Source organism: Pempheris klunzingeri, chromosome 2, assembly GCF_042242105.1.
Source record: "Pempheris klunzingeri isolate RE-2024b chromosome 2, fPemKlu1.hap1, whole genome shotgun sequence".
NCBI classification, from domain to species: Eukaryota; Metazoa; Chordata; class Actinopteri; order Acropomatiformes; family Pempheridae; genus Pempheris; species Pempheris klunzingeri.
In genome coordinates this window covers 15801389-15824744 of record NC_092013.1, presented here as the reverse complement: position 1 = coordinate 15824744, position 23356 = coordinate 15801389, and the positions used below count along the sequence as shown (strand labels likewise).

Below are 23356 nucleotides of genomic sequence, written 5' to 3'. Positions count from 1 at the left end.
TGGCAACAATATTGGAGGCTTTTCTGTCTGCTTAGTAACCATAACCACAGCACTGACGGCCCTGATATTAGTGTTTAAGACAGTTAGAACACAACACTAAATCAAAACTGATTACACCACACAGACAGAAGCACAATACACGTCAAACAGCAATCTAAATGACCAAATAGTGTTGAAAAGTTCATCGTAATCATTTGTCTATTTATTACTTATTTTAAACTGCATGAAAACAGCTGTCTTCTTGGATTCATATATGATTAAAACAAAGTCATTCACAGTTACATACTGTTAGTGTAGTATATCATTTGGCCTCCCATAAAACTGATACCTTTGGAAGTTGTGTTAGCTTTTGGCGCTTGATTGCTTTTGATTGAATAGCTGCAGTCTTAGCTACCACTTTTCTGAAGTTTAATAGTGCAAATTATTTTTTGAAACTAGCTACTATTTACTAAAAAACCTAAGAAGGATTTTATACTGCTTAGGCTGTTGCTGGATCAGGTTTTACTGTATATAGAAATATAGATCACACATTCATTTTGAATTATATACCTACCTTGTTGTTGGTTTGCAGATATTTTCATTTTATTTTTTCTTATCCTGCTACTTGTGGTGATAATGTTCAAGCTGGGTCATTAAAAATATTTATCAAAAAGAATTATACAATACTACACACAATATTTTTGCACTTTGAAAAGCACTCTAGATGGTGAGAAGGCTGAAAATTGCAGTGTTAAAAACAGAGAGAGAGAGAGAACTAGAACAAATATGCTCTACCATTGATGCACATGTTGCAACAATGCACCTTGATTAAACCATAAATGGTCAGTAAAATAAATCAAACAGACTTAGATTGACGGTGTCTAAAGTAAAAATTCAAGAGGTCATCTTTCAATAGTCTCCAATCAGCACTGGTTCCTCTTCATCTTGTCTTCTGGGCTCATAAAGAGGAATGGGAGGTCAGGCTAATAAAAGACTCTTCCTAAGAGGGATTGACGTGCTTTCCTTCCCAGTAATTGGCTGCGGAAACCATGAAAGCGTGGCGTAATTGCATGTTGCTGTGTTTTAATTAGTGCCGAGGCTTACTGCATGCTGCTTCCCCAGGTGGCCTGTAAATTCACCACACACAAGACCAAAAAGCCACAGTTGCTCTGTAGAAGAAGAGCTGTGCATCGCTTCACATTAAACAGATGATTGCTGGATAGAACATTCTTTATCCACGTCTCATAAAACCTAAACCCGCACATGAGTGTCTGCAGGCCATGGAGACAAAAGTGAAGGAACTAAATATCCAGTCATATATTTTTTCTTAACAAGATATTATCTTTCATGTATGCCTTGCAGTAAAATTTTTTTTTGTCTGTCCTCTTACTGAATTTACATTCCTGTGATGTCTGAGAGAGCCAGTGAAGCCTAATTGAATGTAGTGGAAAAGGCTAATTATGTGCTTGTGTGTGGGCTACCAGATGCCCGTGCTGTAGAAATTGTCAGCCATCACTGTTTAAACGAAGATACAATTTCTTGTGACATGTCTGACTGTTGTAAAGCCACAACGGTTGTCCAGAAATCAAATCCAAATAAACTGGGAAACTGGAAAACCAGATGGTTATTTTGACGATTCAGCGCAATATCACAGTAAATCTCATTAGATCAAAGATAATGGTAAACTGTATTATAATCTGAATTAGTGCATCTGATTAATCTGATTAATCAGAGTCTTTTCAAGTATTTGGCAAAGCTCAGACAGAAACTTGATTAGTGATCAATAATAACACTCGCTGAATAGACTGTTGTACATTGATTGTGTATCAAACACACACATACACATGGATTTATCTTTTCCAAGTTCAAATGTATTTTATTTGACCAGAGAACAAAACAATAACAAAAATCAGCAGCAGTCAGGACAAAAAGGGTCTTTAATAGGCACTCGTCAACATGCTTGGCAGTGTTGGAAATCAGAAAAAAATGTAAAAACTGAGGCTCATGTCATCTTTAACTACACACTGGGTGTCAAGCAAGGCCTAATGGGCTGGGACGATGTTGAAAAAAACATGAGTTTTAATATAATTCAGATATATTCATTTGAATTTTGTCTGTTTACAGATGCCCACTGCTGGGCCTTATGCCAAGACAGTACTGTGTGGATCTGCCTGCTGGGTTATTTCTTGCCAAATCTCTGGGGTACGGCCATACTCCAGATCTGACCGGGGGCATCCTCCCAGTCACGGGACTGTAACTGATCCTCCGGCATTAGCTGCCCTCTGGATCCACGGCCAAACCTGTGAGGAGGGGGCAAATAGAGGCAGGAACTGATGTAATCCAAAGTAATATATGTTTATATATGAACATCTACTCTATGTTAGCAGAAGCAGCCACACAAAAAAAACATGCTTTTGATGAGACATAAACATGGACATATAATAAATATAAATCCCAAGATGCAAAAAAGAAATCATGCCTATAATGCTTCTCTGTTTGCCAAACCTGAACTGGCTCAAAGCGGGAATGACTGGTACGTAGATGGTCATTTAAAGGTAAAAGAGGCACCAGTTTCAGAAAAATCTAATTCAATTCCAATTTCGTTTAAGTCAATTTTCAAGACAAAATACCAAAAGATTTTCTGGCTCCACCTTTTTTGACTTTTGGACTTTTTCGTCAGACAAAATAAGACCATACTTTAGAAAAATGGGATGGTCCTTTTTTAACCTTTTATGTTTTGAGGACAAAATGTTTAACTGAGAATAGAAATAGCAGATTATTCGCTAATATAAGTAATCATTATTTGCAGCACTATCTGTATGCCTTTTACGGTACAATGATGATTTTAGAAATAAGGGCCCATTTAAAGAGTTATAAAAGAGTCATGTATGCAGTTTTTTTATCTGAAAATCCTCATTTAACCCTATTTAACAGCACTATTCAGCAAGTGTTTTTTTTTTACCTAAACACACCCGAGTCAATCAGCTGTACTTGCATTTAACGTCACATTATTCTGCTGTAGAATTTGTTAATAAATAGCTTTAATTCAGTGCTGATAGGAAACTGCTATACAGAAAGTTGAAACGGTACAGTGAAATAGATTTCATTTCCTGTGTAACTGTCTTTATGCTGTATGTGTGTGATGAACAGGGGCTCTGTAATGACACTGACCTCTGTGGCTGATGCAGGACAGAGTTCCTGGTTTCTCTCTGAGATCCGAGGAGCAGAGCTCTCAGCACTGCAGTCAGGAGACGATCATCAATGCTGTTGTCTGTGTTTTCACTTTCCTGGGCCACAACAGCACACACACACAAAGCCTAGAATCAAAAAGCTGGTATCCTGTTTTTTCTAAAAGAAAAAAAGAACACTAAAATATCTTGGGAACATCAAACGCTGTAACTCTATTAAATTGTGGGTTGCAACACAAATCCGGGGGGGGGGGGGTTGTTACAACTCCAGCGAGTCAGCCCTGCTGTGGCCAGGGACCTTGAAATGTAGATATCAGCGTTCAAAGGCAAAGAAATATATCTCATGTCCTCCCAAATATCCATCCAACCTAATCTCTATGCAAAATAAAACGCAGATCTGTCTGTCTCTGCACGCCACAATGCGAAAACCATATGTTCTTTTTTTGTCCTGATCTGAATCTTCGTCCTCTATCGTGCTCTGACTGTCTGTTGACCCCAGAATATATTAGCGTTTATTTCACACTGTTGCATAAAGAGGAGCACTATCTGAAATCTAAATGGGCTGTGTGATTATGCTTGTCTCACTTGATTAAAGGGCTCACATCCCTTTTACATACTTTGCAAAATGTTGGCATGACTTCTGATTGTGCACAGAATTTTTTATTCAGTCTAATGTGGGACAGTCCATATTTAAGACATCGGAGACAGACTATACTGCAGTCTAATTTAACATGTGTGTTTCCAAATTAGATTTCTTTTTCAGATACCAATATCAGATGTACTATGAATGATATGATAGAAAGCACACATAGATGGTGCTATTCAATAGTATATCTCCTGCAGATAAGTCAAAAAGCTAAGGTATAACAATTTCTAATTTCACTTGAAATTAAAAATGTACAATTCAAGTTTGTGAGTGGTTTGTTGTCTCACCAGCCCCAGCAGGTGGTCGGCCATGTTCTCTTCTGAGCCTGGCAGGATGTCATTTTTGTCCAGACTGCCTTGGACATGAAGAGCCTGACTGACGCCAGCCATCGCCATTACCAGAGCCAGGAGAGTCACCGCCGCAGCTGTGTCCATGGTCTCAAAGTGGAGAGGAGGTCAGATGAACGCTGAAGGCAGAGGGAGAATTCAGGCGTCCGATCACACCTGTTGACTCTGAAGGCTCGGCTCCTGGAGAACAGAGGGGAGAATGGTCCTGCTCAGGGTTAAGTGTCCTCTTTGTGCGGCGTCCTGGCTAACTTTAGTGGCTGTGACATCCTCGCTGGGTCTTATATACACCTCACGGTCACTGGCTGGAGACCCCCAGGAGAGCTGGAGAAAGATGCTTTTGTACAAAGGGGAGAAGGGATGGAGGAAGAACCGTCCACTAATATGAGACTTAACTAGGTCCATTTAGCAGGATCAGGACATTAGTGATGACTGAGCGCCAGAGTGCGTTATTATGTGGCCCTTAGGGTAGTGCAACACAACTCTCTCAGTTATTAAACAGATAAATCCCCACAAATGGACTCTGATCCAGCAGTCCCTGTTGTCCGGTTGTCCGCACTGCTTGTACAGACAGTATATATGTGACAACACTCATTACTCATTTAATCATGCACCGATAGTGAGCAGATTGGTGCAGACAACTTTAGTGATCTTATGGCAACAAAGTATTGAACAAACAAGTATTTTAAAGCAGAAAAACACAGCAGACACAAAAGAATCGCAAAAGAAATTAAGTAGACTCGGACACATTTACTGTTTTTTTTTTTTAATGATTTGCTCCTGAGTTAATGTTTCTGAATTAGACGATGTATCCATAATATTATCTCACACCTCAGGGTTTTCAATTTGATTAATGTTCAGATCATTTTACAAGTGTTGGTTCGTTTTTCATTATCACAACCACATTAAAGTTTCACTGAAAATGCTTCGCACATGCTCTCTCCAAATGATTATCAGTAAAGCTTACTATGGTTTGATAGAAACATTATGGATCATGGAAACCTTTGCTCACACAGTAGAAGGAAAAGAGGAAGGAAAGAGTATAAAAACCCTTTATTTATCTCCGTCTGGCAGTCTGTCTGTCTGACTGTAGTTTTGCTGACTATTTCAGTCGGCATCTGAGTTTGATACATCTGGAGCAGATGTATGTATGTATGTATGTAGATGTTAAATCAAGCAAACTCAAACATTTCAAGCACCAGCAATGTAACGTTCACAGTGAACGCTTTTGTTACTGTAAATAGTCTGGTTGCAAGTAGCTAGCTGGGACCAATGACTAGGGCCAAAAAGGTTAACAAAGCTGCAAGCAGCAACACTGTGGGCCAACAAACAGGCATGATTTGAAAAATCGCTGCAAGAGTGTGTGTGTGTGTGTGTGTGTGTGTGTGTGTGTGTGTGTGTGTGTGTGTGTGTGTGTGTGTGTGTGTGTGTGTGTGTGTGTGTGTATGTGTGTGTGTGTGTGTGTGTGTGTGTCTGCGTGTGTGTGTGCAGTGTTTTTTTGTGTGGGTAATAATTAGTCACTTCCCCAATGCTGGATGAGACAACAACAGAGTGCCTAATGGGTGACAATCCGCTTAAACTGCACACACACACACACACACACACACACACTTCCTGTTTAAGTACCATGGCAACCAGGATGACATCTGAAGGATTCTGAGGGGAATTAGTTTTTATTACTATAATAAGATCATAAGCTTTTGGATTAGAGAAAAATCTAATTCACTCACTCTGACGTGATAATGAAAAGTAACATTTATGTTTAGTCTGTGCTTTTGTGCTTCAGATAACATTTTTATACAGGAATATACACACTGTACACAGTCTGGAGTCTAATCCAACAAAGTCTACTCTCATGATGCCTGTGATGTTTAGTATTGTTGGCACTTTTGGCACATTGAGGTGTTATTTAGTTCTATGTTGTAGCACAGAGGGTCATAGTCAGCGATGGTGTTGTACTGGCCTGAATCATATTCAAGGGTGTTTCTAATATTCTGCCCTCCCCAAGCATGTAAATAGGGAGGACAAAAAGTAGAAACACCTCTCAGCTATAATCACAGTAATAAACCTATGATTGAATTTACACATTTTCGACAATGTCACCAAAAACTGAACATTACAAGCTTGTAAAAGTATAGAACATGGAAGATCAGTTGTACTGAGTTGCAAATAAATTGTACAGATGCACCTACTAAAGTACAGGTTTGCCAGTTAATTTCTGTTCTTTTTAATATGTGATTTTGATCAGATCAAATATCATTTTCAAATATTTTCACTTATCATATATCATATAATCTCCATCTTCTCTGGCAGACATCACCTGAGGGTAGAGTTTAATACAACAACCACGCTGTGATATATGAGACTAAATACTATATTATAGTAGTAGTATATAACTAGTATATAGTAGTATAGTGTTATTATTATATAAGGAATACTTCAACATTTTGGGGAAAATGTGTGTTCGCTTCCTTGACAAGAGTTAGATAAGAGGCCGGTTACGTACATCGGTCAAACACATGGTTTTCACCCAAGAGACTGGGGTTCGTGTCCCATATGACATCAAGGAAAGTCAACGCAGACTGTAGCCGACTGGTTATTGCGTGTACTGTGTCCAGCTGGTGACCTTTGTGTTATATGTCAGATTGACGTCTCTCTCTCTCTCTCTCTCTCTCTCTCTCTCTCTCTCTCCCCCCAGTTCCCTGTTTGCCTCTTCACTCTCCCCATTAAATAAAAGTAAAAAAGAAAATCTTTTAAAGAGTTGGTTAAGAGGACTGATACCCCTCTTCTAGCCGCTGTCCAAAGGTAACTCAGTCTACAGATACCAGCATGTCTAAAACTCACTGATTAACATTGTTTTTTCATAGATTCATATTGAACAGGCAGATATGAGAGTGAAAAAGTAATGTGATTTTCCCGCATTTATTTTATTATTCTTTCAGAGTGTAATGAGCAGTTAAGTCTTTGGTCATTTGGTCATACACATTACTTATTTTCTTCAGAGAATCTCATCCACCCCTTATTTAGATAAAGTTTTGCTTGAAAGCACTATGTAAACTATTATCATTGACTAGTACAAATATCAAGCTACTACTGAATCAAACATATTTTGTTTTACACTTGAGAAAAAGCCAAACATCTCTCTCTCTCTGTCTGTCTGTCTATCTCTCTCTGTCTGTCTGTCTGTCTGTCTCTCTCTCTCTCTCTCTGTCTGTCTGTCTGTCTCTCTCTCTCTCTGTCTGTCTGTCTGTCTCTCTCTCTCTCTCCCACCTCCCACTGGTTCAGGTGAATGTAGCTGGTAAGATTTTAACTGCAGCTTAAGAGAAGCTGATATGACCAATTGAATCATTGCTGTGCTCACAGACAGTTAGAACAGGGAATGAGCTGAGGATTTAAAGCTCAGGCCAGTCTGACCTTGAGCTATATATGACTGACCTTTACGTCTTTTTCTTTTTCTTTATGAACCAGAGCTCAGGCAGAGGTCCTGGACTGTACATTCAAAAGTAAAGAAACCCTTTTCTTTTATGTTTTATGTTTCATGTACCACTAATGTAATTGTGGTGTAATATGTTTTGTCCTTGTGTTGACAAACTGAAGTCACATTACAAGGTTATTTACCATGTAAATAAGTTACAAAATTATGTTTATTCTATACAAGTGCTGTTATTATCTTGTTACTGATTTTGTTCCATACTTTGAGGGGAAACATTTACATGCTATGTCAATATTAATTTATTTTGTGTATCACATATAGACAAAACAAAAAAAATGTCAGAGAAAAGAGAGTATTTCAGTATTTCAGAGACATTTGCCTCCATCTAGTGTTTTCTGACTGAACTGCAAGTTTAACAAATCAAATACTGCAGGCTCACAAAGATCGAGTTCAAATTGAGAATGACAAGTTTCGCTATTTGAGGTTTATTTTGTTTTCTTTTCTTTTATTTACAATGTTAAAACAGTGCAGCCAAAAATAAAATAAATAAAACACTGAGTCATGACAATGAAAAAAATGGGGGAACATCAGAACAGCAACAGGAGCTTCATGCAGCTAATACAAGATTGTCCAGCAATACCTAAAAAAACAAAACAAGCTGACTTATCATGCTTTACAACCACTTTGTTGACCCAAATTAGATCCAAAGAAAGTGTGTCTGGTTCCTTGCCGAAATGTTCTGCTTTTCTAGAAAACTTCTCTCTTCATGTTTATTTGTCTGCGTGTCCAACAGATGCTTCAGGGCAGCCAGATCTAATTTGAAAGTTGCCTCCTGTTCTTCACCAGTAGCTCATAATCTGCCACTTTTACCATAAGGCACTTGTATGCAGTTTGAAATCAGTCAGCACTGACATTAATGTACCATCTTTCCCTGGCTGATATGACTGGAGTACATTACCAAGACAGTGAGACAAGCAGGTAAATAAAAAACAACTAAGAGGTTTGAAAGCTATTTAAACAAAGGCCATGACGTCTCCAGGTGAAACATTTTTACATTACAAAAATTGATGGTGCTTGAAAACCGTAGACACATCTAATTCAGTCATACATCATATTGTGGGTTTTAATTTGAGAGCATGTTTTCACATGTAATGTGTTTTATACACTGGACATCCATTCAAAAATCAATGTTTGGTTCAGTAATTGAAATGCTTACACTGCAGATGGGCAGACCATTGTTTAAATATTGCTTAATTTTCTGATATATATATATATATATATTTATTTTTTTTGCTTTCATGCAACAACAGTGCTATGGCCATGGCTTTCATAGGCTGTATTGTGGTTTGTTTTCTTGTTCTTATTCAAGTTCACTCAGGCAATAAACTATTGATGTACTGTACATTTGGCTGACATATTTAAAAAAAAAAAGAGGAATATATTGACAAAACGTTTAGAAGGCATTATTTTCCTTGAATAAAAAAAACATCAGTTGAACATATTTAATGGCTCTGCCCAGAGAAATCAGCAAGCCCAGACAACACATTCAGTTTTCTGCAACATCGTCCTTTACTGACATTTTCCCAATATCGACCAGTGCTGAGTAAAAGAAAATTCCATTGTTTATATAAAAAAAAAATTTCAGTGCCTGTATCAGTTGTCAGTCTTATAGTAGTTAAGGCAAAAAGTAGTCTCTGTCATGGGCAGTAGCTTCTTCATCAGTGATGTCCAGTGTGTCTGTGTGTGTCTAATATTATACTGTATGTTTGTGCATTCATGCATGTCCTTTATCCTGCCAATCAAGACTGCTGAGAGACAGAGACAGTCCATGTGAGCATCAGCGCTCCTTCTGCAGGCTGTAAAACATATTGAGCAGCTAGAGTGGTTCTAATATTGTTGCTGGCCTTCAGTATTTACTGTAAAACACTGATATAGATGCACAGTATAAATAGACTATCCAAGGCTAGCTGTCAGCGGGCTACAGTATGGGAGAATATAGATCCAGTCACAGTGTAGCAGGCCACCGATATTCAGGTACTGACACAGTACAGTGTGCACAAGATGTCATGATCTCAGTCTATGTGCACTTTTTTTAGTCCGTTAGTGAATGCCACACTTGGTGATTTGAATTAATTCAGTCAGTCAGTGCTTCAAAGCGAGTTAGGAGCTCCCGTCGCTCCAGTGTGTGGCCCATTCCTTTTTATGGACAACTCCTGACTTCTCAGTCTGGAACTGCGGCCGGTCCTCGCGAGGAATCTTCACCGCGTGGTACTGAGGCAATTTGTCTTTATAGTGGGCCCGTTGGAAGAAGCCACACTGTTGGAGAGGAGAGCAGGTAGGAGTGCAGCCAGAGGTAGAAAGGCCCACGGGGATTGAGTGGCAGAGAGGAAGGGAAAAAACAAAGCATTAAACGATGTCTTTATATATAGAGATCACCTGCAATGTTTGAACTCATTTCAGTACATAAGATCAATATCATGCCTTGTAAGAGTCATAAAATCTCATTTATTCCACTGAAGTAATGTCTTTTAGTTCATCTCAGACTGATGAGAAGAAAAAATGATTATCTGATGACCCTCTGCAGTCAAGGTGACTTCTCAGTAAAAAGGCACATCCACCCAAAAAGCACATCCACATGCTGTAGATCTCAAGTGTCCTCAATTAACACACCAGCGCACTGCCAAAGTGCCATTAGATAAAACTGCACAAATTAATAAGAACACGTTGATTCTGGCACCTGAAAAAGCTATAAAAAGTTATTCATGAGATATAAGTCAAATAAGAGAGTTAATAGATTGAAAAGCGTGAAAATGAATAGTCTTCCTAGATGGGTGCCAGAATGAACAAGTGTAGATAATTAAACTGTAACATCAACAGCAGAGGCACAAAACACAGCACAGCAGGCATGTGAAAGCCCTGGAGGAGAGATGGCTGGATAGTGTTCATTAAGCACAGATTAAAAGGAGAAAACTACGCTAAATAAAGAAATCAGTTTTGAATGGATTCAACAAAGCAGCACATTTTTGTCTAATAACATAAAGCACCCCAGTGGCCAAAGTGTACACGCTGTTCAGGCCAAGTGTCTGACTGGCTAAAGAGTCCTTGTAATAAGATGAATAAGCACAGCAGGACGCATCGATACCATAACTATAACTGACTGTTCACTACACTCCTCCTCTGAACAGAGACACAGCAGGCGTCAAGGTTTGAATTTCTCTACATGGTGCAGCAGTTCACATGTGGCTCTAGAGGTATTTTATCATTTCTAAAACAAAAACACAAGAGCAAAGGTGTAAGATATGGACTTAACTGTGTGTCTGTCTGCTCCACTGTAAGCTGTGGATGCTGGCATGCAGCGAAAGCACACTAGCGAAGTGAAAGGTGAACAGTGAAGTGAAACCTGAACTAACTATGTAACAGTTTGTGGGTTTGCACGTTAAAAAAGCTCCGTTAATGACATCCACTGCGTTGTATTTCCTGACTGTGTGCAAAACGGTCTATGCTACCCTACCCTAAAAGCCTTTTTCTCTTGTAAAGTTAAAACTAAAACATATTGTTTAAAAACAAGAAAGCATAAATCTATGTTATGTTTGTCCAAGTATGTAGACGAAGTTAAGTGAAGCAAGCAATCAGGGTTATGATCTTACTTTTTCCTCTTAACACTAGAATATGTGTAAAGTGTGTCAGGTGCGTTGTTAATGGGCCGTCCACACACTCAACAGCTGAGAGAGTGACCTCTTTTTCAAGATTTTTGTTGAGTCAACTGAAACTTAACTGGAGATAGTGTTTTGAAGTGTTTGATTAGGTGGTTAGCAAGAACTGATAAAACCTGCCAGAAATGAAAAGTCTCATTTTTGTCTACTTCTGTTTTAAAACAAGGACCCATTTTTCCAAAGTTACTACAAATTTTTAATGCTAACTACACTTCAAAATCTGCCCCCATTATCGCTACACACACAGTGTGAGAATAGAAAGCATAGCAACAGTAACTAACGAAGGCGGGGCATAACAAATTATCAATTACCCATCATCCCACTGTTAAGTAGCATATCTGTGTAGCATATCTATGTCTAGTGTCAAAATGTGCTAATATTTCAAACTGTAATGAACACCACCAGCCACACCACAGTGGGGCGAGGAACAAAGTGGCTGTGGGTGAGTATTTTTACCGCTTGGAGGGAGAGGAGGAGGGGAGAGCAGGCCAGAGTGAAATATTCTTTATATTATAGTTCTGACGCCTGCTTCTCCGCCTCCGAGGGTTGGACCCCCAAATGGGCGCTGTAGTACTCCGTCTCATAGTGTCGGCGCCGCTCACTGCGTTTGAAGAACCCACACTGGGCAAGAGATCACCACAGGGAAGTGGGGAGGAAAGTAAAACAGACAAACAATGGAATAAATGAAATAGAAAGGGGATTTAGGGATAGAGAGTCCCCAGATGGAGTTGAGAGGAGGCAAAACAAAAAGGGGTGAAACACAGAGGACAAACAATAATACAAAGGATGAAAGAAACAGATCAGAGTGAGCTGGAAGGAATAAAATGATTATAGGACAGAGTGGATCAAAGCGGACAGAAATAATTGGACTCCCGTGGAAAGTGATGGGCAAATGCCTCAGCAATACGGGGCAGTGAGGGGACAGGGATGAAGTCAATGAAGCTATAAGGACCTCTTATGTACAAGCCATTGAACTGCATTATTATCAATATTTGGTATTAAAGCCAACCTTGAAGATCTTCAGAATTCTTAATGGCCTTAGTTTGTGTGTGTGTGTGTGTGTGTGTGTGTGTGTGTGTGTGTGTGTGTGTGTGTGTGCGTGTTACCTTCCACAGTATGCAGACCAGCAGAGTCAGCAGCAGGATGCCCGCCAGGATGGCTATGAGGATGATCCACCAGGGGATCCAGTATTGGTCAGCAAGACCCGGCTCAGGATAGATCATCACTGGAACCTGGAGAGGAAGGGGGGATGCAATTGAAAGGCCTCAGTCACACACGTCTGTAATGATAACAGGTCTATTTAAAGAGTTTGTAGCATGTAAAAGGTGCGGAAATGAACTCTGTACCTGTGCAGCAGCATCCTTGAGAACCAGGTGTTTGATGCTGGACTTGACAGTGATATTGGCTCTGACCAGCAGCTCCAGAGCACTGACGGCTGGAAACTCCTGACAGACAGAGAGATGAGCAGTCATGAAAACTTGGTATTTAAAAGCGAATCACTTCATATCAGTTCCGAGTAATAATCTGCTTTGTCCATTCAGATAATAAGCTCTTAATACTTTTTAAGCATACCTTGTTCTGTTAAAATCTAAATCCCAGTCATAGAGCATTTCATATTCATTTCATATTAGCTAAAGCACATAGCACACATCAGACATATATTAATGTTCAAGCCTATAACATGTGATCATAGATTTTGGGTACACCTATAATATCATATAAAACCTGCAGGGAAATACTGTTCTTCTATAATCTGGTTTTACTTTTGTAGTTTTGTAATTCACCGTTTGCTGACTGCTTTGACACCAAAGCTTCCACACACTCATCATTAGTCATTCTGTAAATGCCTTTGCTGCAGTTATCATTCATTCACTTGCATTAGACCCATGTGAGCGCCAGCAGCAGCAGCAGCTGTAACAGCTGGACTGAAGCTGGGATGGTAATGGTAATGCACAGTGAGGTGCTGTGTAATGATCACAGGATTTTTTTTTTTTACCTCTATGAAACTGCTGTTCCACAGCCTGGCGTGGATCTTGAGGACAGCCTGACCTGAGAAGCTGTGGAGTGGACACTGAAACAGGACACAGCGTGCTGACCCCAGCAGGCAATCCTGGAGGAAAAAATGACAGGTGAGCACTCTTAGACATAAGCAGCAGCTCATTTCTCCTCTTGCCTTCTCTCCTCTCTTCCCTCTTACCAGTTTGAGTGACTTGCGTCTCTCTGAAGCTGCCACAGCTGGGGTGGTGCGTCCCACACTGTTTTTTGTCATCACTTGACCTTCGTCCCCAGGGTGGGAGCGGCGTGTTCGCCCAGCCTGCTGGAAGTGCCGCATGCATACAGGCAGAGATAGATCAGTCTCATTTGTGCTTAACAAACAGCATAAAACTGTCAGTGTGGACATGACAAAGCAGTATAGAAATATAAAACCTTCTGTGGTCGTAAAGGTGGATGTCGGCCAAGTAGAATTTAGATGTTCACTGATGGTGTTAAAATAACTCTTACAGAGTCAAAAATAACCTCTGCTCTGCTTACCGTGTGATTCACGGGCTGTGGAAATTCTACGGGTGACGAGCTGTGTAGCCTCAGAGGATTCAAGGGTGGGGTGCACTGTGTGTTTGGGTGACCCTCAAACTTCAAGCTGGCGGGATACAGGAGCCATTTCTCATTGGCCAGCTCATAAGGCCACATGATGTTGAGGAAGGCCGAGCCGAGCGTCTGCAGAGCTTGTCCGGGATTAGCAACCTAGCAGAAAAAAAATACAAGGCGGAACTGTGATGATTGACAGTTTTCCTTTCTTTTGTTTTCCTCTCCTTTCCCTTCCTCAGTTCTACTGACAGAAATGTCTCATACATTAGTAGACAGATTATAAGAAGATGTGTGTCTTCCTACAGTCATGATGTGTCATCGTGGACCACTTGGCAATCAAAGCACAAATACACACACACACACACACACAGGCATGACTGTAACTGTATTTTGAAACTGCATATACATTTCTTACCACAAACTCAAAATCCACGGGGCTGCCGATGTCCTCCAGACTGGTCATGGCACTCTCTCCCCTCACTGTCCCGCTGAAGAACAGCTGGTGAGGACGAGCAAGCCTGTAGAACACAGTCACATCAGCAGGTCAGAGAGCTACTGAAGCTGTGTGAGTGTTTATGTGGATAGCTATCTGACTAGATATCTGATTACCAGGCACAGAAGCTTTACTGTGTAAATATCTAAACATCACACAGTTTCCACCTTTTATAGCTTATAATGTGCAGTGCCAAAGAAATAACATAATCTAACAGGCTTAAAGTTAGGGGAAAACAAGGATAAAATGTGTTACTAACCAAAAACAAAGCATCATCTCTAAGCTACATAAGACACAGATGGAGACACTGTGAAGGTTTCACTCACCCACTGACAGACAGAGGGAGCTCTATCACAACTTTGGCAAAAGCTGTGATTGGTACCAGGTCAGGCTGCTCACTGATACTGAGGATAGAAACCATGAACAAACACTGTGATCAAAGTCTTATTTGGTCGTAATAAACATATGAAATTACATAATCAAAGCTTGATGGGAGACTGAAAAGATGTGGAGGACTTACGTTGTCAATACAAGATCTGCTGTCAAGTCAGTGGTCTCAATTGTGATGTTAGATGTGCTCAAGTTGATGGAGAACTTAAGCTGAAAAAGAGACGCAGTTGACAGTTCAGACAAAACTATAGACAAGGCCTAATAATCACGCATAATTTTTATGACAGTCCTCCAAGCTTTGACTGATTTCACGCTTCTTGTTGCCTTACCTTTGTATTTCGTTTCATAGGGTTTCCCAGGTCACATTCGATTTGGGAGCCATTCTGGTTCGCCTGACATCTCATCTACATCCAGTGAGGATATCAAACAAATATAATCAGCAAAAACAGGAATCCACACATACATGTTTCCAGTGTATGAATCTGACTCAACAAAGCTCTACAAAGCTCTAAAAAAAGATCTTACCTGTGGTGGGATCCTGGAGCCGGCATATGACAGAGTGTTTGGAAGGGAGATAAGCAGCTGAGCGGCGTGGGCGTCGTCACCGTCCTCCTCGGGGTAGAGGGGGTCAGAGGGCATGTTGGTGACGGTGATCTCCAGCACCACCAACCGCTGGTCTGACAGGGAGAACACCTGCACATCATCCTCATCTCTACATGAAGAGAAAGGAGACAGTGGTCAAAAAAACTCTGATGGTTTGGTACAAATAGTTTTAATGACTTTTGAGGATGTTGTTAGATGAGTAATCTCAAAGGACCTAATTCTATAAGACATGAGGGTACCGTAAATAAAAGCTGCTAGACAAATATATGCCAGTCTCTAATAATGGCTGGTTGACACAAACAAAGAAAAATATGCCCCTAATAAAGGCCGGGAGTGGATAAACTCCTGGTGCCTGCTACATAAGGTGCTGCCACTTAAACATAATGTACATTTTCATTTAAATTTAATTTTTAAAGAATCAACAATATGAATATGCTATTTTCTACACTTTGTAGTTATTATAAACCATAGAATTACAAATAAAGTCCTGTCTCTAATATAAGCCTGCCTCTAATAAAGACCTGGTTACTGTTTGAGGAAATACGATAAATCAAAAAAATAAGTACAAATGACATTCTAACATTTATTATTCCAGACATGTTAACAACCAAAGGTATCAAATTAAAGAGGCAAAGAAACATGAAATTTAGATCAACAAGTGAATACTGACAAATAAACATAATAGAGACAGAAAAACAAGCAGTTTCATCCCAAACATTTGTATATTCATCATCACAACTGCGCTGCGTTGCCAGGCGACAGTCTCTCAGGCAACAGCTCACATCATCAAGGCCACGCGCTCACACGGGGCGGCCACTGCAGATACTAACTTTGGCAGAGGGGTGAAGAGGTCGGAGTTCAGGGGCCTTGTTCCAAACTGGTAGCTCAGCTTCAGGTTGCTCTGGCAGATTTTGTCCGTGCCGCATCCTTCTCGCAGGAAGTTCACCTTCAGAGGCAGACGTGAAGTCGCTTATTAAATCTCAAAGCACTTCCTTCATCTACTGTCAGGGTTTTAATACGAGATCTAATTATGCAAATGCTGAAATGTGTTGACTTGAAATGTTTTGACTGTAATTAAGGCTGAAAAAGTTATTCAGTCAATTGATTCAACAATCAAGTGAAAATTCATAAAGTTATTTTTGAGCAGAATTCACTGCCAGCTTCTTAAATGTTCATATGTTCTGGTTTTCTTTGTCCTCTGTGATAGTAAGGTGGGTTTTAACCTTGGGCTCTGGAAAATAGATTATAGATTAAACATAAAAATCAAGCAATCGAGAAAATAATCAACACATGAATGGATAATGAAAATTAACCGTATGTTTCATTACACTTTTCTACTCTTTCTTTTCAGTATGTGCCTATTAAGCACGGAGGCAGCCAGCTGATGTGTGTGTGTAGGCAAGGCAAGAAGGTGAATCAGCAGAAGGCTCCAGGAAAAAAATGTTGACTCAGTTAATTGTGCTTTATGTGTGTAAAGGATCTTTTACTTTTACTGAGGTGAGAAAGAGACGACAGATTCCAATCAAGCAATCACACCGGTCATTCTGCATGTTTTATGTGTCATATTTTTGACTTTAACTAGCCCTGACGGGCCTGAATTATTTTTAAGAAACACTGTTGTTTGGAAGTGTCTCATAAAGCTTGACTTGTTTAAACAGTCATCTGCGGCCAAGTGTAGCCCATTAAAATTAATCCCGACCATAAAACACTTGTGCTTCCTTTTGGTTACATACCTCAGAGTGCAGAGTATTAGAGGGGAAAATGTTCAGTACAGGCGCCAGCTTCTCCAGCCTCTTGGCACCTGAGTGTCTGCGTGGCGGCACAGGCTTGATGGTATGGGTTATCGCCAACGAGATGGGACGCAGTTTGTCACGGATGCCCTCCTGCATGGACAGAGTATAAAAAAGATTAATGCACAATAAAGGACTTGGACAAGAGTTTGTTCATGGTGCAAAAGAGTGGAGATTTTGAATTTTTGCAGCTTTTTAATTTGTGCATGCCATAATACTGAATGAAATGTAAAGCGATGGCCCAAAACTCCCTACGAAAGGTAGATTATCAAAGAAGTCAGGCTATACCTTTACTGTTATTCAGGTATTATTATTTCCATCAGTTTTTTTGCTATCAGAATAAAATAGAATAAAAGACAAAAACCAAGACCAGGAACCACCAATTATTCCTCACAGATAATTCAAACTGAACAAAAAAAAAAATCCCTACAAGACTACACACACGAAGACAACATGAACAAATCTAAGTTACTGACATGGAGCTGGAAGATAGCAGTGGTGCACGCAGGGTGACGCTGCCGATGCAGCTGCACTTCTTCTGTCTGAGTGTACTCGGGCTCCAGGGAGCTGCGGCCCAGGAAGTTAACGCGGTGTGGGAGGCCCAACTTCCTGCGCTCTGTGTCAGCTTCAAAGTGCACCACCAGCGCTTGAGGGGAGAAACAGAAATGTCAGGACACACACAGAGAGCACTTAAAGAGCCCACAGGGGCAGAACATACATCATATACGAAACCCCCATCTGAGGGAATACAGTATTACGCAGCTGTGATTTCATCAAAATAAAGTGTAATGTTACCACACAGATAAGGTTGCTTTCTACTGTAAATAGAAATGACTCCTGTCACTAAGAGGCTGAAGTCCCACATGAGACAAGAGCAAAAATGGCTGTGACTTACTAATGTGTGGTGAGTAGTGTTCTGGGTGGGCTACGAAGATGAAGCAGGCCTTGACCTCCACACTAAGAAAGGCAGATGGTGGAGAAATGATCTGTGTTATTGTTTTTACAGCAGTATTTTGGATTGAGATGGTAAAATACATTAGCAGCTGGGTTGTTTTTTAAAAAATCTGTTTACTTCAGATGATTGTCACATTGTCACCTCTTACCAGACTCCGTCTCTGCCCTTGCAGTTGTGCTGCCCCAAATCAATGTATTGAGGGTCCAAAGATATGTCCCTGATTACATGGATGACTGGACGAGACCTTGGGGACACATAAAAACACAAAGACATGTGTAGGTAGGATAAATCATGACTAAATCAATAAATAAATCAATAAAAATGAAGAGTAAATATGTAAGATTTAGGATAAAAGTTGTATTTGATGTGTATGTCTTTAATCTCCGCTTAGGTTTGGAGTTTCATTCAGAGTTACAGAGCTGACAACTGGGCACATCATTTGGGTTTTTGAATAAATCTTTTCTCACCTGAAGAGAACCACTGAATTGTTAAGAGAGCCCACTGCAATATCTGGGTATTGATTATTGTCAATATCCAAACCACCTGAGATGGAGTATCCAAAGCGTCTCACATCAAAGTCACGACCATCCAGCACCTGATAAGAAACACTCATCATTTATCCAGATAGTCATTTCTGTATTCTTGCTTTCTTTTGATCTATTTATTTTTATTCTTCATTTCACCTTTCCTTCTTTCGGTCCGCTCTCTCCTAAGCTGATGTACGAAACTTATGACTCACCTGAGCAGGTTTTGTTTCAATTCCAGCATCTGAGCCTCTGTAGATGAAAACTTTGCCATCTCCATCGAATGGCGCCCCCACAGCAATATCTGTTGGATCGATTAAGCGCAGTTATCAGGGGATATTATTAGAAATATTCAAATATTAATATTCTACATTTAATTAGTTAAAAACAGAAACCACTGTATCATAAGGACAAGTTGGAACCATGTTGCTCCTCAAACAGGGTTGGCTGAAAATGGATCTAGTAATCATTTTATATTACATTTAACATGAAACTGAATAGTACTTGGTCAATTACAGTGTTTTTTTATCAGCATATGAGATAAGCCTTGAGGCCATGGCTCTGTCAGGTAGTGATGAACTGTGTGAAAAACCACTGCTCTCACCTCCATATCCGTCCTGATCCAGATCTCCGATGTTGCTGACCGTCATTCCAAACATGGAGTCATAGGTCCCGTTGAGTCGGATGGGTCGAGCCTGATCGTCCCAGTGACCGAGGGGATTTAAGTACACATACACAGCTCCCCCAATCTCTGCTTTACGGTCGAAGAAATTAGGAGCGCCAACAATCAGATCTGTCCAGCTGTCGACACGGAAACACACAGAGACTTAATTAATAACGCAATTTTATGAAGCACTGAACTGAGTTTTGGGAGACCCTAAATTTTATTGTCCAGTTTTCCATCTACAGTCACCCCCAGTAGTAGAATGCAAATGAATGAAAGTACATTTATTAATCATGTACTGTACTTAAGTAAAATTTTGAGGTATTTGTACGTTACTTTGTTTCTATTCTATGCTACTTTATACTTCTGCTCCACTTCATTTCAAGGGCAAATATTTTATTTCTCACTTCACTTCACTTTACTTTGTATGGTTCCTGGTTTGAACTTGGTGGCCAGCTGGTGCCTCTCTGTGTGGCGTTTGCATGTTCTTCCCATGTTTGCGTGGGTTCACTCTGGGTGCAACAGTTGGTGACTGAGTGTGAGCATGAATGGTCTCTATGTGTCGGTACTTATGTGTCAGCCCTTTAACTGACTGCCCACCAACTCATCCAGGGTTTTCTCCGCCTCTTTCCTAATGTCAGCTGGGTTTGGCTGTGGCCCAAACCTTAAGGATGACCAGTATAGATTAGGAATGAATGATAAAGCAGTTCTACCTCAGCCAGCTACTGAAAAGTACTGTGACATGTTAGTTCATCCATAATAATTTTCCAGTACTGTAGAAATATAACTCTGACTATCAAGAGTGCATTTTGCTGAAAACACTTTTATTTAAATACAATTGTAAATGCAGGAGTACTTGTAATTGAGTATTTTTCTACTGTTTTATTTCTATTTAAATGTGTAAATTATCTGAATATTTCCTCCACCACAGGTCGCCCTGTATCTATTACATCTGGTTCAGTATTTCCTCACCCGTCCCTGTTGAGATCCGTCGTAGCTACCGAGTACCCAAATGAAGACGCCAGCTCCTCCCCCCAGAAAATGTGCTGTGGCACCAGCCGGTACACGTTGTCCTTCTTCAGCAGCACCACTGCCCCTGTGTGATTGGCCCGAGGTGCACCCGCCACGAAGGTCAGCTCTCCGAGGCTCATTATGCCCATGGCTGAGTCCACAGAAAACCCTGGAAGAAAAAGAAGACGGAGGGCAGGACGGAGGGGAAGAGGGGGGCAGGAGGAGGAAAGGGTCAGGGGTTAGTATTGACCGTGGAGCTCAGACGCTCTTCTGCTCTCAGTGTAGCATGTTCTGCTCATCTGCTTACTAATGAAATGTGTGCCTAGTGAATATTGATTTTACGCCAAACTCATGATGGGTGTAAATGTCCTGTGTGCCGTGTTTGTTGGTGGAGGGCTGCTGGAGGTCGACGGATGTCCACTGCTAAGAGCAAAAAGGCTGGTTGTGACATTAACAAAGGGAGATGTATGGGGCTTCACCTAATGTCTCATGAGATTCATGATGCTCTTGCTTTGTATCAGTTGAAGGCAGTATGTAAACATAGTGGGTGGACTTAATCAGATTTATAACCTAAAGCAACTCTTCTTTGTGTCAGTGTGCACTATGGACGTGTACATCTGCATGTGTGTGTGCGTGTGTGTGAAGGAATGTGAGGATGCATATAAATCAGGTAGAGCAAATGAGAGAACAAGTGGAAAGGGTGTGTGTGTGTGTGTGTGTGTGTGTTGGCTTCATAACAAGATTGTGTTGAAATGGTCTTATGAAGATGTGAAAAATAGCACATCGTATCAAACAATTCACCTGAACAGAAGCAACCACATGCATTTGCTTCACCAAACTGAAAACATGCAGATGGTGTGAAAGGGGAGGATAATCTGTCAGGACATGGGGGGGGCGGGCATTTGTTAGACGTGAGTAAACATACAGAGGGAGACAAAACAGTGACAAACAGTGAGCAGCTCCAGGGTGGCAGGTGTGGAATGCAACAGTATACATCGTCGGTCCTGTAAAAACCAACGGACAGAGACAAAAGGTGCTACTTTTTCAACACAGGGCGGCTTTTAACACACAGGCTTGCTACAAGGTCGTCTCTGTAAAACTAAAAGGGGAATGGAAGCTTACAGAAGTAAAAGCTGTCAAAGGGGCCCTGCGAGGTAATTTCTACATCACAGTGATGTTGCACATATTGTACATATTTTTCACATACATATCATTTTTACATTTTTTCTTCACTACTGGTTTTTACATTCTACTTTGTTCTATTCTACTTTAAAATATTTGACCGTCTGTTTGTGTAGCGTACATCTCTGTTCCTGCCTGGATATTAAAGAGGAACTTTGAATAATACTGACTGGCTTCACTTAATTCTATATGGCCTAAAAACATATACGAAAGAGGTGGAGGCTAATTATTTTCTTACATCTCTTTTTTTGAAAATGACAACCTGAACAATCTTTGCAATGGTTGCTCCACTTGGATGCAGCATCACATCTAAAGAAAACTTAGCTGTGACTTAACAAATGCAGCCAAACATCCTGCAATTTAATTTAGAGGTTAATTCTGTTCACTGAGGATTTGATTTGGCCCTGGTGGAGGTAAAAAGGACGTATGCTTTTCTTCAGCATCACACTGCTCCTTGGAATATAATAACCATAATATTAGAAACAACTAGAACCCTGTGGCTTCTTTGATTTATTGATAGTTGAGAACAAACAATGAGAAAAAAACAACACTGTTTCTGTCAGTTTAGTAAACATGCAAAGGTGTGGCGTGTCATCTGGTTAGGATCAATGGAAGCATGTGAGTTATAAATGAAGGCTAAAAGGTCATGTGGGAATTAGTGTTGTCAAGGAGACGGCTCAATATGGTGAGCAGGAGGGCAAGCAGGCTCAGAGGTATGTGAATAAAGAGATTTAAGGCAGATCCACACATTTAGTGAAAAGTAATAACTGGAACTCCACAATGACAGCAAATAATTCCTGTTACGTAGACAAAGGGTTTTATGTTTAAAACCAAGAGATTCATAACAAAGCATCCGCCACTTTAGTCCAGACTGAAAGATTTCAACAACCATTTGATGGATCATCATGAAATTTTCCACAGACGTTCGTGGTCCCCAGAGGATAAATCCTACAGACTTTGGTGATATCCTGTCCTCGAGCAACACCAGAAGGTAAAAGTTTTCATTGATCCAATAAAATCGGATTGGAACACAATTTTGTACAAACATTCATGGCTCCCAGATGATAGATCGTAATGACAGGGACGATCCTCTAATGCTGACATGAGATTGACATCTGTGGTTTTAACTAAAGCGTGTTAAACTGTCATGTGGATTGCCATGAAATTTGCTACAGGCATTCATACCCCCCTATGGATGAACTATAAAAGATTTTGATGATCCCTCAACTTTTCATCCATCAAGCCACAGTTTGAATTTGTCCACCACAGTTTATGACTTCATACTACATCCTACTACAAACATACATACAACACTAGCAACGTTCCCATCAGCATCAACTGTGGTGCTAATTAGCTCGTGTTAGAATACTAAGACACTAAACTACGATGTTAACACGATAAATGTTATCACAGCTAAACATCAGCATGTTAGTATTCTGATGTTAGCATTTAGCTCACAGCATCTACGTACAGCCTCACAGAGACACTAGCATGGCTAATGACAACTAACAAGAAAACCACCACCACCTGGAAAGCTTCATCCCAACACACACATGCAGACTGATTTAACACACTACAGACAACAGACACAACAGATAAACACCCTGCTGCTACTCAAAGAGACAACCATCTCCTTATCATTGTCAAATCAGTAGAAGTATAAATAAAATGAAATGAAATGAAATTAGATTAAATTAAATTAAATTAAATTAAATTAAATTAAATTAAATTAAATTATAGTTTTACTGACAATTTTCAGTTTTGGATGGCTGTCTCTTTATAACACTGAAGGTCATTCGGCCCAAGGTAGTACATAGATTACACACAAAAAAATCTATACACGTAGACACGAGGT

At 40.2% G+C, this 23356-nt stretch overlaps 2 protein-coding genes across 5 annotated transcripts in view; both read right to left on the bottom strand.

The window, feature by feature from the left end:
• Positions 1-2158: 2158 nt before the first annotated feature.
• Positions 2159-4247, bottom strand: npffl (neuropeptide FF-amide peptide precursor like). The gene is made up of 3 exons (XM_070851271.1): positions 4101-4247; positions 3151-3266; positions 2159-2279 (listed from the first exon to the last, which is right to left on the bottom strand). The coding sequence occupies exons 1-3, from the start codon at positions 4245-4247 to the stop codon at positions 2159-2161; spliced, it is 384 nt and encodes a 127-aa protein (XP_070707372.1).
• A 3798-nt stretch (positions 4248-8045) lies between these two features.
• itga7 (integrin, alpha 7) overlaps positions 8046-23356 on the bottom strand; it is a 32460-nt gene continuing 17149 nt past the window's right edge. For 2 of the 4 annotated variants that reach the window (XM_070844310.1, XM_070844312.1), the window contains 20 exons: positions 20281-20488; positions 19249-19445; positions 18860-18948; positions 18588-18715; positions 18269-18364; positions 18061-18122; positions 17642-17811; positions 17109-17258; positions 16206-16321; positions 15298-15484; positions 15102-15176; positions 14903-14982; positions 14709-14786; positions 14305-14407; positions 13836-14045; positions 13501-13620; positions 13300-13413; positions 12650-12748; positions 12410-12535; positions 8046-9906 (listed from right to left, as the gene is read on the bottom strand). In XM_070844310.1, the coding sequence (XP_070700411.1) occupies positions 9751-9906; positions 12410-12535; positions 12650-12748; positions 13300-13413; positions 13501-13620; positions 13836-14045; positions 14305-14407; positions 14709-14786; positions 14903-14982; positions 15102-15176; positions 15298-15484; positions 16206-16321; positions 17109-17258; positions 17642-17811; positions 18061-18122; positions 18269-18364; positions 18588-18715; positions 18860-18948; positions 19249-19445; positions 20281-20488 (2564 nt within the window). In that variant the 3' untranslated portion in view covers positions 8046-9750. The remainder of the gene's footprint in view (positions 9907-12409; positions 12536-12649; positions 12749-13299; positions 13414-13500; positions 13621-13835; positions 14046-14304; positions 14408-14708; positions 14787-14902; positions 14983-15101; positions 15177-15297; positions 15485-16205; positions 16322-17108; positions 17259-17641; positions 17812-18060; positions 18123-18268; positions 18365-18587; positions 18716-18859; positions 18949-19248; positions 19446-20280; positions 20489-23356) is intronic. The other 2 variants (XM_070844311.1, XM_070844313.1) reach the window with 1 other exon arrangement.